Source organism: Ascaphus truei, chromosome 7, assembly GCF_040206685.1.
Source record: "Ascaphus truei isolate aAscTru1 chromosome 7, aAscTru1.hap1, whole genome shotgun sequence".
Classification (NCBI taxonomy): domain Eukaryota; kingdom Metazoa; phylum Chordata; class Amphibia; order Anura; family Ascaphidae; genus Ascaphus; species Ascaphus truei.
The window spans coordinates 97,812,876-97,828,080 of NC_134489.1; the positions used below are offsets into that span (position 1 = coordinate 97,812,876).

The following is a 15,205-nucleotide window of genomic DNA, read 5'->3' on the forward strand; positions in this document are numbered from 1 at the left end:
CAGGATTAGTCATTTCGGTTAATTTGTTTTAGAAAAGTTTCAACAACAACAAAAAAAGGCAAAATGGGGCATTTTTAACAATTTGGCCCGTTTTGCTAGAACGTCCCGTGCCTACATTTTTGCCTGTTTTTTTTTATTTTACTCTTTTCAGAAAGTTTGCACCAAAAACCAACATAGTCCTCATAACAAATAGAGACCAATTGTGGCAGGAGTTTGAGCTGTGACAGAGGGCAGGTATACGAGCAGAGGCAGGGAACAGGTATGTATCTGAGTTGTGAGTGAGGAGTTGTGTGACACTGGGACGAGCAGATATGTGATGTGTGACAGAGGGCAGGTATAAGAGCAGAGGCAGGGGACAGGTATGTATCTGAGTTGTGAGTGAGGAGTTGTGTGACACTGGGACGAGCAGATATGTGATGTGTGACAGAGGGCAGGTATAAGAGCAGAGGCAGGGGACAGGTATGTATCTGAGTTGTGAGTGAGGAGTTGTGTGACACTGGGACGAGCAGATATGTGATGTGTGACAGAGGGCAGGTATAAGAGCAGAGGCAGGGGACAGCTATGTATCTGAGTTGTGAGTGAGGAGTTGTGTGACACGGTGACGAGCAGATATGTGATGTGTGACAGAGGGCAGGTATAAGAGCAGAGACAGGGGACAGGTATGTATCTGAGTTGTGAGCGAGGAGTTGTGTGACACTGTGACGAGCAGATATGTGATGTGTGACAGAGGGCAGGTATAAGATCAGAGGCAGGGGACAGCTATGTATCTGAGTTGTGAGTGAGGAGTTGTGTGACACTGTGACGAGCAGATATGTGATGTGTGACAGGGCAGGTATAAGATCAGAGGCAGGGGACAGGTATGTATCTGAGTTGTGAGTGAGGAGTTGTGTGACACGGTGACGAGCAGATATGTGATGTGTGACAGGGCAGGTATAAGAGCAGAAACAGGGGACAGGTATGTATCTGAGTTGTGAGTGAGGAGTTGTGTGACACGGTGACGAGCAGATATGTGATGTGTGACAGAGGGCAGGTATAAGATCAGAGGCAGGGGACAGCTATGTATCTGAGTTGTGAGTGAGGAGTTGTGTGACACTGTGACGAGCAGATATGTGATGTGTGACAGGGCAGGTATAAAGAGCAGAGGCAGGGGACAGGTATGTATCTGAGTTGTGAGTGAGGAGTTGTGTGACACTGTGACGAGCAGATATGTGATGTGTGACAGAGGGCAGGTATAAGATCAGAGGCAGGGGACAGGTATGTATCTGAGTTGTGAGTGAGGAGTTGTGTGACACTGTGACGAGCAGATATGTGATGTGTGACTGAGGATGGGCATCACAGGTGTGTGAATCGGGACAGGTAACATGTATCTGAGCAAAAACATGGTACAGGAATCGGGGTTATAACAGTTATGTGGCCTGTGGGTAGGTATGCGAAATGTGAAACGTGTCCAGCCTGTGACAAGGGTATAAGTATCTAAACTAAGATATGACAAGGAGGCGAGGTGCTGCAGAGGGCAGATTAAGATGTATCTATGGCGGAGGGCAGGAATATAACATGTGAGAAGGACAGAGATCAGATTTGAGCTGTGGCATGGGATAGGTATGTGAGTGGTGCCAGGGGACACGCTATGACAGGCTTATGCCACACACCGGAATGCTTTTTGCGTCCCCGTTTGTCCCACTCACACAGGGGCACTGATCTTGCCCAAGCTGGGGTGAGGGGGGGGGGAGGGGAGGCAGTCCCATGGGAGTTGGTGTGATGGATTGCAGGCTGCTGGTGTCCTGTGAATATGTCGGAAGTGATAGGACAAGAATGCATTACTCACATTTATCTACTACATGGGGGTAGTGTTCAACCGTTACGTTATCTCACACCAAAAAAAACCCTGTCACACCCCAGCATAGCTATCTGTACCAATCAATCATTCCCAGAGCTGTCCCACACTCATAAGCACGTAAGAGATCCAACCAAGAGGGGTATCTGCTTGTGTTTCTCTGTTTCCACCTGTCTCTGTATTGCTCCGCTCTGCTTGTCTCTCTCTCTCTCTCTCTCTCGGTCTGTCTGCCCCTCTCTCTCCCTGTGTTTCTGGGGGATATGACAGGATCAGCTGCTGACACTTTATCTTGAGACTAAAATTAGGAATGTTTCTTTGTGGGAAGGAGCCTTAGCTGTTCTTGTTTGGAGAGGGTGCACCAAGAGGAGCCCAGATCCACGTGAGAGAGGCGACCAACAAAGCACTGAGAGAGGGACATACAGATACAGAAAGAGACTGAGGGACGTGAGAAGGAGGCAGCTCACTGTGTGGAGTCTGACCACATGAAGGGAACTGTCGAGAAAGAAACCCACAAGAGGCTTAAGCAGTGACAGAGCTCCAGAAACAGGCCCTAGACAAGTCTGACCTTACAAGAGACACATCTACAAGCGTCTGACCCTACAAGAGGCAAACCCTACAAGTCTGATTCTACAAGAGTCATTTCCTACCAGTCTTATCCTACAAGAGGCACATCCTACAACCACCTGATTCTACAAGAGTAATTTCCTACCACTGATCCTACAAGAGGCACATACTACAAGAGTCATTTCCTATCTCTCTGATCCTACAAGAGGCACGTTCTACAAGTCATTTCCTACCTCTCTGATCCTACAAGAGGCACGTTCTACAAGCATCTGACCCTACAAGAGGCACATCCTACAAGCATCTGATTCTACCAGTGTTATTTCCTACTATCTTATCCTACAAGAGACGCATCGTACAAGCATCTGACTTTACAAGAGGCACATCCTACAAGCATCTGACCCTACAAGAGGCACATCCTACAAACATCTGACACTACAAGAGGCACATCCTACAAGCATCTGACCCTACAAGAGGCACATCCTACAAACATCTGACACTACAGGAGGCACATCCTAGAAGCATCTGACCCTACAAGAAGCACATCCTACAAGCGTCTGATCCTACAAGAATCATTTCCTACCAGAGTCTGACCCTACGGAACATATTACAGTTGGGATAATATATCAACGTCAGAAAAAGGTAAGGACAGGGAGGACGAGACCTTCTAAAAATATGCAGACACGCTAACCCCACACTTACACAGCCACACACACCACATACACATACATATACCCCAATGCGCACACATATGTGTTCTAACACAATGCAATAAATATCTGACACACTGATCATAGTGAACATATCCTCCTCCACCTCTTTATGTCCTATTACTCACCCTTTCTCCATGTGCTGTTCCTAAATTTGAGTACCTTTCATATGACAGAGACTTCTCTTTTTCAGCTCGATCCAACACTAGCGTGTTCCTCATGTTATTCTATCCTATTTATGATCTGATATTATGTTACATCTATATACTTACATCTGCTTCTCTCCCACTCTTCTGACTGTCCCCTTTTTGTGTCACCCTACCTAATCGCATAACTCTGCCTCCCTATGCTCTCTATTTTTCCCGTATTCCACATTCTCTCTTCCCCACTTCTTTAAGCCCTTTCTGCTGAGACTACCTTTTTAACTCTCCTGACCCTCTCTTTCCGATCCCTCCCATTGGGTCTCTCGGTCCTCCGCCTCGCTTAAGGTATTTTGTGTCACACTCCATGTCCAATTTTTATCCCTCCCCCACTTACTCTGCTTTCCCAAACTCTCTGTCCTTGCATCCCTGGCTCCTCCGAACCTTCCCTTCTGACGCTCGCTACCCAGTTTCTATATTCTCCTTTCCATTATTCCTTCTGACCTCCACAATCTCTGTTTCTCTCTTCCTTTTGTTGCTTCCTCTAGTAGTCCCTCTGTATAACTCTCTCTCCTTTTTTGGCAGGTAGATGGCAGCATTATCTCTCCCCCCACCCAACTCACATCTGGCTCTGGAAATGTCGGGGGGCGCCCCACGCTTTCTATGCTTCCCTCGCTCTGTCACAGCCCCTGCCGGCTCTCAAGCTGTCCTGAGATGCCGTATAAGTGGGGATCCCCATCCTTGTGTGCTCTGGGAGCGGGTGGGAAATTTTCTACTGGAGCTTGGGGAGAGATGCCTGGTCCAAAGGGATGGCGAATGGTACCAACTGGTGATCAGTGACCTGAGGCCAGAGGACTCTGGTCATTACATGTGCCGGGCCAGTAACTGGGCAGGGGAAGGCTACGCTGGAGCCAAACTCACTGTGACACCCAACCTCAGCATCACTACTGATCCTCACCCCACTGCCACCTTCCCATGTGACCTTCCTTTGACCACTAAACTGCCCCCAATCACCACTCCATCTCCGGCACTGGGCAGTGGTGCTGACTTCTTGTTGTCTTGCAAAGCTGACCTCTCTGTGACACCTGACATCCCTCCTCATTTTCTGCTGACCCCAACCTCCCAACGGCTATCCCGGGGTCAAAGCGGGGAGCTCTCATGCCGCATTTCAGGAAAACCGGAGCCCACAGTGCGGTGGGAAAAGGACGGAAGGGGTCTAGAAGAGCTTTGTGATGGATCTCATTACCGTGTGTCCCCTGGGGGCCACTCGTTGCACATCTCCCACGTTCGCCCCCCTGATGCTGGTGTATATGTGTGTCGGGCCACTAACCCAGCTGGGGAATGCTTGGCTGCCGCAGTACTGCTGGTGGATCCAACCCCACGCCAGGGGCCTGAACCAACCCCAGGGGAGTCCCCAGCTCAAGTGAAGGTGTTCACGGTGAACGAGGGAAAACACGCTAAGCTGCGCTGCCTGGTGACAGGAAAACCACGCCCAGAGATCATCTGGCGCAAAGACGGGCGTGCAGTGAGCCCCAGGCGCAGGACGCTGATATACGAAGACCGTGACGGGCACTTCATACTCAAGGTGCTGTTCTGTCGGCAGCAGGACCGAGGCTTGTATGTGTGCGGGGCCTCGAACACAGCTGGAAACACGCTGAGCGCAGTCATGTTACATGTAAGAGGTACGTCCAAGCTCTCAAACCACACACCCTGAATACAGAGTAAAGGACTTCTCTAACACATACAGAGGCAGGGGGCTTCTCTAACACATACAGAGGCGGGGGGCTTCTCTAACATACAGAGGCTGGGGGCTTCTCTAACACATACAGAGGTGGGGGGCTTCTCTAACACATACAGAGGCGGGGGGCTTCTCTAACATACAGAGGCTGGGGGCTTCTCTAACACATACAGAGGCGGGGGGCTTCTCTAACACATACAGAGGCGGGGGGCTTCTCTAACACATACAGAGTTGGGGGCTTCTCTAACACATACAGAGGCTGGGAGCTTCTCTAACACATACAGAGTCGGGGGGCTTCTCTAACACATCCCTAGTTGGAGGGCTTCTCTAACACATACAGAGGCGGGGGGCTTCTCTAACACATACAGAGGCGGGGGGCTTCTCTAACACATACAGAGTTGGGGGGCTTCTCTAACACATACAGAGTTGGGGGGCATCTCTAACACATACAGAGGCGAGGGGCTTCTCTAACATACAGAGGCTGGGGGCTTCTCTAACATACAGAGTTGGGGGGCTTCTCTAACATACAGAGGCTGGGGGCTTCTCTAACACATACAGAGTTGGGGGGCTTCTCTAACACATACAGAGGTGGGGGGCTTCTGTAACATACAGAGGCTGGGGGCTTCTCTAACACATACAGAGGCGAGGGCTTCTCTAACACATACAGAGGCGGGGGGCTTCTCTGACACATACAGAGCCGGGGGGGGGGGGGCTTCTCTAACACATACAGAGGCGGGGGCTTCTCTAACACATACAGAGTTGGGGGGCTTCTCTGACACATACAGAGCCGGGGGGGCTTCTCTAACACATACAGAGGCGGGGGCTTCTCTAACACATACAGAGTTGGGGGGCTTCTCTAACACATACAGAGTTGGGGGGCTTCTCTAACCCATACAGAGTTGGGGGGCTTCTCTAACACATACAGAGGTGGGGGGCTTCTCTAACATACAGAGGCTGGGGGCTTCTCTAACACATACAGAGTTGGGGGGCTTCTCTAACACATACAGAGGTGGGGGGCTTCTGTAACATACAGAGGCTGGGGGCTTCTCTAACACATACAGAGGCGGGGGGCTTCTCTAACACATACAGACGTGGGGGGCTTCTCTAACACATACAGAGGCGGGGGGCTTCTCTGACACATACAGAGCCGGGGGGGCTTCTCTAACACATACAGAGGCGGGGGCTTCTCTAACACATACAGAGTTGGGGGGCTTCTCTGACACATACAGAGCCGGGGGGGCTTCTCTAACACATACAGAGGCGGGGGCTTCTCTAACACATACAGAGTTGGGGGGCTTCTCTAACACATACAGAGGTGGGGGGCTTCTCTAACCCATACAGAGTTGGGGGGCTTCCCTAACACATACAGAGGCGGGGGGCTTCTCTAACACATACAGAGGCGGGGGGCTTCTCTAACACATACAGAGGCGGGGGCTTCTCTAATGCATACAGAGGGGTGGGGCTTCTCTAACACATACAGAGGCGGGGGGCTTCTCTGACACATACAGAGGCGGGGGCTTCTCTAACACATACAGAGTTGGGGGGCTTCTCTAACACATACAGAGTTGGGGGGCTTCTCTAACACATACAGAGGCGGGGGGCTTCTCTGACACATACAGAGGCGGGGGGCTTCTCTAACACACAATTCTCAGAAGCATGCGGTTTCTGTAATGCACATATCTCAGTGGCAGGGGACTTTTCCATCCCCTCTTCAACTTTTGGGGGTCTGTTAATTAACCTCTAATGCATCGATAATGGTTGTTATCTCCCACTCACTACAAATGGATTATTAACAATGTATTAATCATTTCTTAACCTAGTGAAAGAACCCTTTCCGTCTCTCTTATTTCTTTCTCCTCCCCTCTCTCTTTCCCTCTCTCTTTTTTTTTTTTTTTCTGTTGTCTGCCGTTCTCTGTCCTGTATATTTCTAATCCTCTATTATTTCTTCCCTGTCAGAGAGGGGTTACGGACTGAATGTCTTATTTAGACCTGTACACTTTGACTTCTTTTTTTGTGTAATAGATACAGCAGAAATCTTTGGTTAAAGAGTATTGCCTCCTTATTTATCAGACTTTCATGCACCCGGTCAGTACCACTCCTTTTTAAATAGCAGTTTGACTAATTCTTTCTTTCCTTCGCCTTCCTCTTCCCCCACATTCTACAGAGGTAGGTGAGCAGTTCCCGGCTCCCCTGAGGGACGTGTCCGTGAGGGAAGGGCAGGACGCAGTGTTAGAATGCTCTGTCCCAGACGGGTCTCGGACCTCTTGGTTCCTGGAGGACCAGCGGCTGCATCCGGGCAAACGACACCATATGGAGGAGCAGGGGTTGGTCAGACGACTTATTATCAGAGGAGCCAGAACAGATGACGACGGAGTGTATGTGTGCCAAACCCAACGTGGTTCTCAGAGCATCGCAGAGGTCGCAGTGAGAGGTGAATGGCACAAACATCTCACCCATGTATCACCAAATTAAGCTTGGATCTCCTATCCTGAACCCCTCAGGACTCACAGCACCTGTCACTGCACCTCAATACTGCTCTTCAGCACCCTCTGCTTCTCCTGTGCTATCTCCTACATGCATTCATATATATCTACACATATGTAACTGGTCTCCTCTTCTAGGTGTACTAGGGGAAGGAAACCAGCAAGGGGTCTTCTCTAATAAGAGGAACAAGGTTTGCGCTTCGAAACATTTAATACAAATTTGGGTTGGCGCCTTCGTAAAAAAAATTAATGACATGCACTCAATGCGAGAGTTAATTTAGACATTAAGATTTAAGTACATGTCTTCCAGAAAAATAGTACATGATCACAAAATAATGATGTATTACCCAGCAATGCAGTGTCACTCCAGATGCAAAATGCCAGAGCTTGCATAACGTCACATCTGTGGGAAACAGGCAGACATTCCATCTAACCCTCTCCTCAGATGAGGGTGGCAGAGAGATTAAATATCCCTTTAATAGAGGCTGGAGGTTGTCAGGCTGGAAAACCTTAGGTTAAAAATGCAGAGGGATCTTAACTCTGCTACATCTTAGGCCGCGGGCATGGTCCCGCGCTGACGCTCGGCAGTGAGCCCCTGCAGCCGCAATGAGAGCGGCTTTAGCAGGGGCTCGCGCACGCTTCCGCAGGCGTGCTTAAGCGTAGCCGACAATCCAATTTTAGTTTTGGCGCTCACGGGAGCGCAGGGCCGGTCACGGGAGCGGTTCGCCCTAACTCCATGACGTCACTGGCCCGCCCCCCGACGGCGCGCAAACTAAGGCCAGGGAAAGCACCCGCTTTCCCTCAGCCTCAGCGCGCCTCCGCACAGCTGTAGTCACCATGGACTCAGCCTTAGGCTGCGCTTATAGTGCCGCAAACAAATGTATTGCCGCTGTTTCGTGCGCTTATAGTAGAAGCGGCGGTCGCTGGAAGTCAATTTAATTTGTCCAGCGACCGCAGCGTGACATCACTGTCGCGTCGCTGTCGCCGGCACTATAAGCGCAGCCTTACTGAAGCTGTCCATATGTATGTTTCCTTCATTCCATTCTTAGGCTGAGGTAGTTGACACTGTAAATACTTAAGTTCCGTTAAAGTCTAAAAATAACAAGAAACTTAAAAAAACAAAACACCATAGTCATTATTGCAAGGGCCGCCCAGCAAGGCTGGGCCCTGAAATATCCGTGTGAGCCTACGCCACGGTTTGAAGTCAACCCGGAGATTAGAAAGCAGTGCAAGATAACATCAAGCAGTAGACCTAGACTATTCTTAGAGACACATTTGTGACCTAACTCAATTGGTTTGTCAGCAGTGATAATAAACCAATTACAATGCAGAACACACATTTAGTAGGCCCTACTGCAGCAGTGGCCAACTCCGGCCCTCAAGAGCCACTAATAGGTCAGATTTTATGGATATCCATGCTTCAGCCCAGGTGGCTCAATCAGTGGCTCATGTCACGGGAGACCAGGACTGACACACCAGGGATCAACCCGCCAGGCAGAACTACAGAGTGAATTTATTGGTAAATGATAAACCTAATTGTTCACGGACATATAACCCACACTCCCAACTGGGGAACACCCTGCAGGTCTCGGCGCAGGGACCTCCATGAGGAGATGCCCCCTGATCTTCTCCCACGCAGTGCCTGCAGGAACTGGTCATCAGGCCTGGAACTCTAAGGCTGCGCTTATAGTGCCGGCGACGGCGAGGCTGCGGTCGCTGGAAGATCAAATAGAGATGACTTCCAGCGATCGCGACCAATCCGTCGCTCCGCGCTTACTATAAGCGCACGCGGCGGCGGCAATGCATTTGTTTTGCCGCGACGTCGCGTTGCTGTCGCCGGCACTATAAGCGCAGCCTTATGCTGCGCTTATAGCGACAGCGACGTCGCCTGAAAACTAATGCATGGCCGCCGTCACGTGCGCTTATAGTAACCGCGATGGCGACGTGGTGACGTGATTTTCGGAAGCCGGGAATATTTGATTTTTCAGGGGCTGTCGCCTCATGTGACAGCCCCTGAACCAATCAATGTCCTGGTCGCCCGCGACACCGCCGCAAAGCGAAATACAACTTTCGCTAGCGGCGACGGGTGACGTCACGCGTCGCTGTCGCGGGCACTATAGGCGCGGCCTTACTCTGCAATAGCGATTGACAAAGACCTCACTAGGGGTCTCCCTTCCCACCTTTTATACCCCGTGGCACAGCGTGGATACACGAAAGGAGGGTTAAGGCCAGGAGCCTTGAATGTGACCCAGCCCTCTGATTGGTGGGTGAAAATGCAATGTAACATTGTTTACATAAAGACAGTTACAAGGAAAAGGTCACTGACAATTTGCAACATTTGCAACTGAACACAGATTTAACCCCTGGTCCCTGAAGTGCTGGAACCAGGCTACACAACACATAGATATGCACATAGTACACATGTATTACTGGCAGGTAGGGGGAATGGCGGGCTTACCCTTTGTTCAAAGCAGCCAAAACTACCTCCACCGTCACAGCTCTGTCTCTGACTGAGCCACTGATTGAGCCCCCTGTGCTGAAGCACGGCTATCCGGAAACCTTGCCTGTTGGTGGCCATAAGGATGGATTTGCCCACCCCTGCCCTATAGTATAGGGTACAATATATATACTACACCTCAGTTCCCTCTGCTTCTCTTATGCTATCCCCTACACGCATACATGTATACTGTATATCTATACGTATGCTACACCTCAGATGTGCACTTTTAGCCTCCCCTACGTCCCCTGCTATTCCTGTCGGGAACCCTCACACACACACACACCTGTGAGCTTATCCTCTGCTATTGCTGCACTGCTTCCTCGCACACATGTCTGTCCCTGGACCTTCTGCCTCCCAGGCACTCCTCCCCAGTCCTGTGTTCTAACGCTCTGAGTGCACACTTCTCTGAGCCAGCATGATATCTCTACCCCACAGGCCCTATCGTGAAGAGGTTGCCACGTCGTTTGGAGGTGGCCGAAGGGGGGAACGCAGCATTCTGTGCCGAGACAGACAGTGAGGTGGAGCAGGTCGGCTGGACACAGGATGGTCAGGTGCTGTCTGAGGACCACAGAACGGTTCTGAAGAGCTTTGGCAGAACCCATGTCTTGGTCCTGGTTGGAGTGACACTGCAGGACGCTGGGATCATCCAATTCCATGCTGGACTCTCCGAATCCACCTGCCAGCTTCGTGTCAAAGGTGAGATCAGGGTGACACTGCCATAGCTCAAGGTCAGGGGGACCAAATTAGTGACATTTGTGGGCTCTAGGCAAAAAATTATGACATTTTATTGGAGAACGTTCTAGAGCATGACTAACATAAGAGTTCTCCATAGATAAATTATAGTGTACAGAGCTTTCAAGTGTATACTTTACAAAGAGAGCAGTGAGGTTTCAAACATTACAATATTACCCTATACTTTAATCTACGGAGATAGAGCTCTAATGTTGATGGCTTAAATGTTATCATAACCTCCAACCATTCGATTCTTTTCTAGAACCATTGTACCTACTAGAACTTTGATCTACATTTTATTCGAAAAATGCCTGGCCCCCTAGTTAATTAACAGGCCACAACTATGACAAAGGCAAAGTATTACTGAACTCAGCCTAAAACAGTAGACTACAGTCTTTATTGAAAAATTAAAGGTGGAACAAATGTATTCTAAAGTAATCCGAAAACACATTTCACTGTTTTGATGAGAATGTGAAATGCTTTGGGGCAGTGATTCCCAACAGGGGGTTCGGGAAGTGTCTCCAAGGGATTCGCCACAAAATAATCAGTACTGGCAGATCCCAAGCAGTATAGTGGGGTCCTGAGCCTGTGGGGGAGAGGGAGGGACTGCACACATGGTAAGGCCCCAAACTGCCCCCTTGCTTGGGTGGTATGGCTGTAAGTCACAGCAGGAGCTTCCAAAGTCGCTCCCCACAATGCTTTGCGTCCACAGTGGCAATGCATTGTGGGGCATGACTTTAAAGCTCCCTCAGTGATTGACCGCTGGACCATCCATGCTGTCTGCACACACTGAGGTGCAAGTAAACAGTTTTGTTAGCAATAATGTGATGAGTAGGCAATACAACGTAATAATTAGCAATATGCAAATATACAGAGGCTCTCCTATTGCCTATATATTGCTTGAAAAAGGAAATCCTGGTGCAGACTAGCCTATCAGTGCTCCTATATTCCATGTAGAGGAATATATATAGTACAAAATCGATAAAGATGGAGGCACACAGGTAGTAATTGCAAAAAGTGCTAGAGTTTACTTCATGCTAAGGCCGCGGGCATGGTCAGCGCTTAGGCGCTGACTGCTGAGCCGCGCTCACGCTCGGCAGTGAGCCCCTGCAGCCGCAATGAGAGCGGCTTTAGCAGGGGCTGGCGCACACTTCCGCAGGCGTGCGGAAGCGTAGCCGACAAGTCAATTTTAGTTTTGGCGTTCACGGGAGCGCAGGGCCGGTCACGTGAGCGGTTCGCCCAATGAGGGCGAACCAGCTCCGTGACGTCACTCGCCCGCCCCCCGATACTCCCCCGGACGGCGCGCGAACTAAGGCCAGGGAAAGCACCCGCTTTCCCTCAGCCTCAGCGCGCCTCCGCACGTCTAAAGTCACTATGGACTTAGCCTAATGGCAGACGAAAATGTAAAGTTTCGGGGACGCAGCCCCTTCCTCGGACAGTGCCACCCGTGTGATACATGTACCCCAAAAACTCGCTTGTACACCTCCCAGAGTGCGAGCTGCAGCCCATCACCACATCAAACAGTCAGGTGCACGGCTGCTGCGCGAGGACTCAGTCGCCTCCGCCAATGCCGTGATGTCAACGCCGCTGCGACAACCTCCCCGCGCACGCGTGGTGATGTAATCGCTACAAGAAGCAGCTTGAGCATTGCTGCCTGGCAACGGATCATAACAAATTGACACAGCCGGTCACGTAGGACGCAGGCGGCATCACTTACACAGACACGGACTACGTTTACAGAACTATAGATAGCTCACAGAGCCCTCAAGGAAACTGAGGAGTCCTTTTAATAGAACCAGGGGGGGAATTATATCCCGGAATGTTTGTCATCGAGCTGCTTGTTGAAGCGGTTACATCACCACGCGTGCGCGGGGAGGTTGTGGGTTACATCACCACGCGTGCGCGGGGAGGTTGTGGGTTACATCACCACGCGTGCGCGGGGAGGTTGTGGGTTACATCACCACGCGTGCGCTGGGAGGTTGTGGGTTACATCACCACGCGTGCGCGGGGAGGTTGTGGGTTACATCCCCACGCGTGCGCGGGGAGGTTGTGGGTTACATCACCACGCGTGCGCGGGGAGGTTGTGGGTTACATCACCACGCGTGCGCGGGGAGGTTGTGGGTTACATCACCACGCGTGCGCGGGGAGGTTGTGGCATGTCACGGCAATGGCGGAAGCGGCTGGGTCCTCGTGGAGCAGCCGTGCATCTGACTGTTTGATTGTGTGATGGGCTGGCACTCTGGGATGTATATAAGGGAGTGTTTGGGGTACATGTATCACATGGGGGGGGTGTGTCCCCGAAAGTTAAATTTTGTCTCCCATTAGCATGAAGCACCTCCATCTTTTTCAACTTTTAATTTATTAATTAGGGGGTCGCCAATATTTGCTATCATTGGGGGGCACAATGTAAAAAAGGTTGGGAACCACTGTTTTTGGGGAACCTCTTCTTGTTTCATCACTCTTCGTCAGCATACAACACTTCTACTTCTTCTTTGTTGACTGACAGCAGCTGTGTAACATGGCAACGATTATTATGTGCATATCTGCCAACTAAGGGGCTTTTAAGCTCTGAAGTGTCCGTACACACCGCGATTAATGCTTCACGCTGATCTTTCGTCAGACCGCACCATATTATACTGTCGTTGCTAACAGACTAACACATTAGAACAGGGGTGCTCGACTTCAGTCCTCAAGCCCCCCCCCCCAACAGGTCAGGTTTTCATGATATCCCTGATTCAGCACAGGGGCTCAATCAGTCCCTGCTTCAAAACCTCTGATTGAACCAGCTGTGCTGAAGCTGGGATATCGTGCCCACTTTTAGCACTCACGGGAGGCATATTTACTTGATATATTAGCGTCTTCATCTTGTGGATGAGATCCTGGCCTGTTCTGTGTAACGTTACTGTCAACTTCTAACCCTGTTTTGGAACTGCCACTTCCTCAGGGGGTAATGAACACTGTGGATGGGGATCCGCTTGGAGGGCTGATACCCCCAGACATCCCGGGGGCTTTCCTGCTTTGCCCACTGAGGCATGTCTGCATTCTCATTACTGGGACATGCTCTTGTCAAGTGGCAATTTTATGGGATCCTGACACACGGCAACGGTAACGAAACCCAGCAGGGAGCTGGCACTGGAGCTGGCACTCGTATCCTCCTTGGTTGGACCTACTCCTGATGAGTTAACCGAATGATTTTCCCATATGTTGTCGGCCCTGTGTCCTACCTGTGTCAGCCTTATTTGCTCACTTATTTTAGTGCTGTATGCATTGTGACAACTGATATGTATTCCTGATGTCCTCCCAAATTGATATAATAACTGTGGTGTGGGAAATCATAGAGCAGGGGGTGGCCAACTCCAGTCATCAAAGTCCACCAACAGTTCAGGCTTTAAGGATATCCCTGCTTCAGTACAGGTGGTCAACCTGAAGCAGGGATAGCCTTAAAAACGTAACCGTTTGGCGGCTCTTGAAGACTGGAGTTGGCTACCCCTGTTATAGAGCCACTTAGAAAAATGTTATGCCCCATATCAGAAGCAAGAGCAAGTACTTGGTACCGTTTCCTCCTATAGGGTCCTGTACACGGTCACCGCAGAATGAATGGCTGTATTCTGTAGCATGAGCGTTATTATGTTGCACATTAATGTTCACATATCAGCTGATCGTTTAAAGTGACAGTAGCGGTGCCTAGAAGTGGTTAGTTAATGAAACAGTAGGAAAAGCAGCAGTATAGAACCATTTTATTGCCAGGAACCAGTTTATCTCTGCGTCTGGCACCCCCATTGCCTAAAAAAGACCATCATCTCCTACCTTGTGGTGGAAGTGCCGTGGCACAGAGTGCTGCTTTGTTATAGAATAGACAATCTATTTCGGGAACGCTGCCTCCATGCTCATACGGTGGCGGAAATATAAGTGTATACACTATTTTTGATGTTACTTGGACCACTGCATGTCTCCCAGTGACTGTCTTCGGAGTGGGTTCCTTGTTAAAGTGTCTCCCTCCCTTGCAGCCCGTGGGCTCCGCGTCACTCCCGCCTCTGAGGAGCCAGCCAACAGAATGCTGCATGCAGGGCAGCCCATCTCCCTTAGCTGCCATGTGCCTAGTTCAGGGGCCAAAGTGCGCTGGCTGAAGGACGGCCGGGAGGTGGAGTCAGGAGGACGCTTCTCCGTCCAATCAGATGGCAGAATGCGCAGACTCCTTATTTCGTCTGCACACGCCTCTGACACTGGGAGTTACACGTGTCACACAGCTAATGACAGTGCCAGCTTCATGGTCACTGTGACAGGTAAGCAAGAAGGGGCGTATATGTACGTCTCTTTCTGAGTCGAGATTTGTACCAGTGTTTGTGTATGTGTGCCAGCTAATGTGTATGGGATCTGAGTGTAGGAGGTCAGTCAATAAGCGTGGCTCTGTGTGTTTGTTTGTGGGTTTGTGGTTCTTAAATTGCACCAGTCGGTTATCGTATGTGTCATAGCTATAAGGGCTATGTATGAAGCTTTAGGCACATAG

At 50.3% G+C, this 15,205-nt stretch overlaps 1 protein-coding gene across 5 annotated transcripts in view; it reads left to right on the plus strand.

The window, feature by feature from the left end:
• The first annotated feature begins 1,874 nt into the window (after nucleotides 1-1,874).
• OBSL1 (obscurin like cytoskeletal adaptor 1) overlaps nucleotides 1,875-15,205 on the plus strand; it is a 64,913-nt gene continuing 51,582 nt past the window's right edge. Inside the window, exons 1-5 of one of the 5 annotated variants that reach the window (XM_075609559.1) lie at nucleotides 1,875-3,037; nucleotides 3,831-4,927; nucleotides 7,148-7,414; nucleotides 10,402-10,662; nucleotides 14,706-14,981. In XM_075609559.1, the coding sequence (XP_075465674.1) occupies nucleotides 3,835-4,927; nucleotides 7,148-7,414; nucleotides 10,402-10,662; nucleotides 14,706-14,981 (1,897 nt within the window). In that variant the 5' untranslated portion in view covers nucleotides 1,875-3,037; nucleotides 3,831-3,834. The remainder of the gene's footprint in view (nucleotides 3,038-3,830; nucleotides 4,928-7,147; nucleotides 7,415-10,401; nucleotides 10,663-14,705; nucleotides 14,982-15,205) is intronic. The other 4 variants (XM_075609557.1, XM_075609556.1, XM_075609555.1 and 1 more) reach the window with 4 other exon arrangements.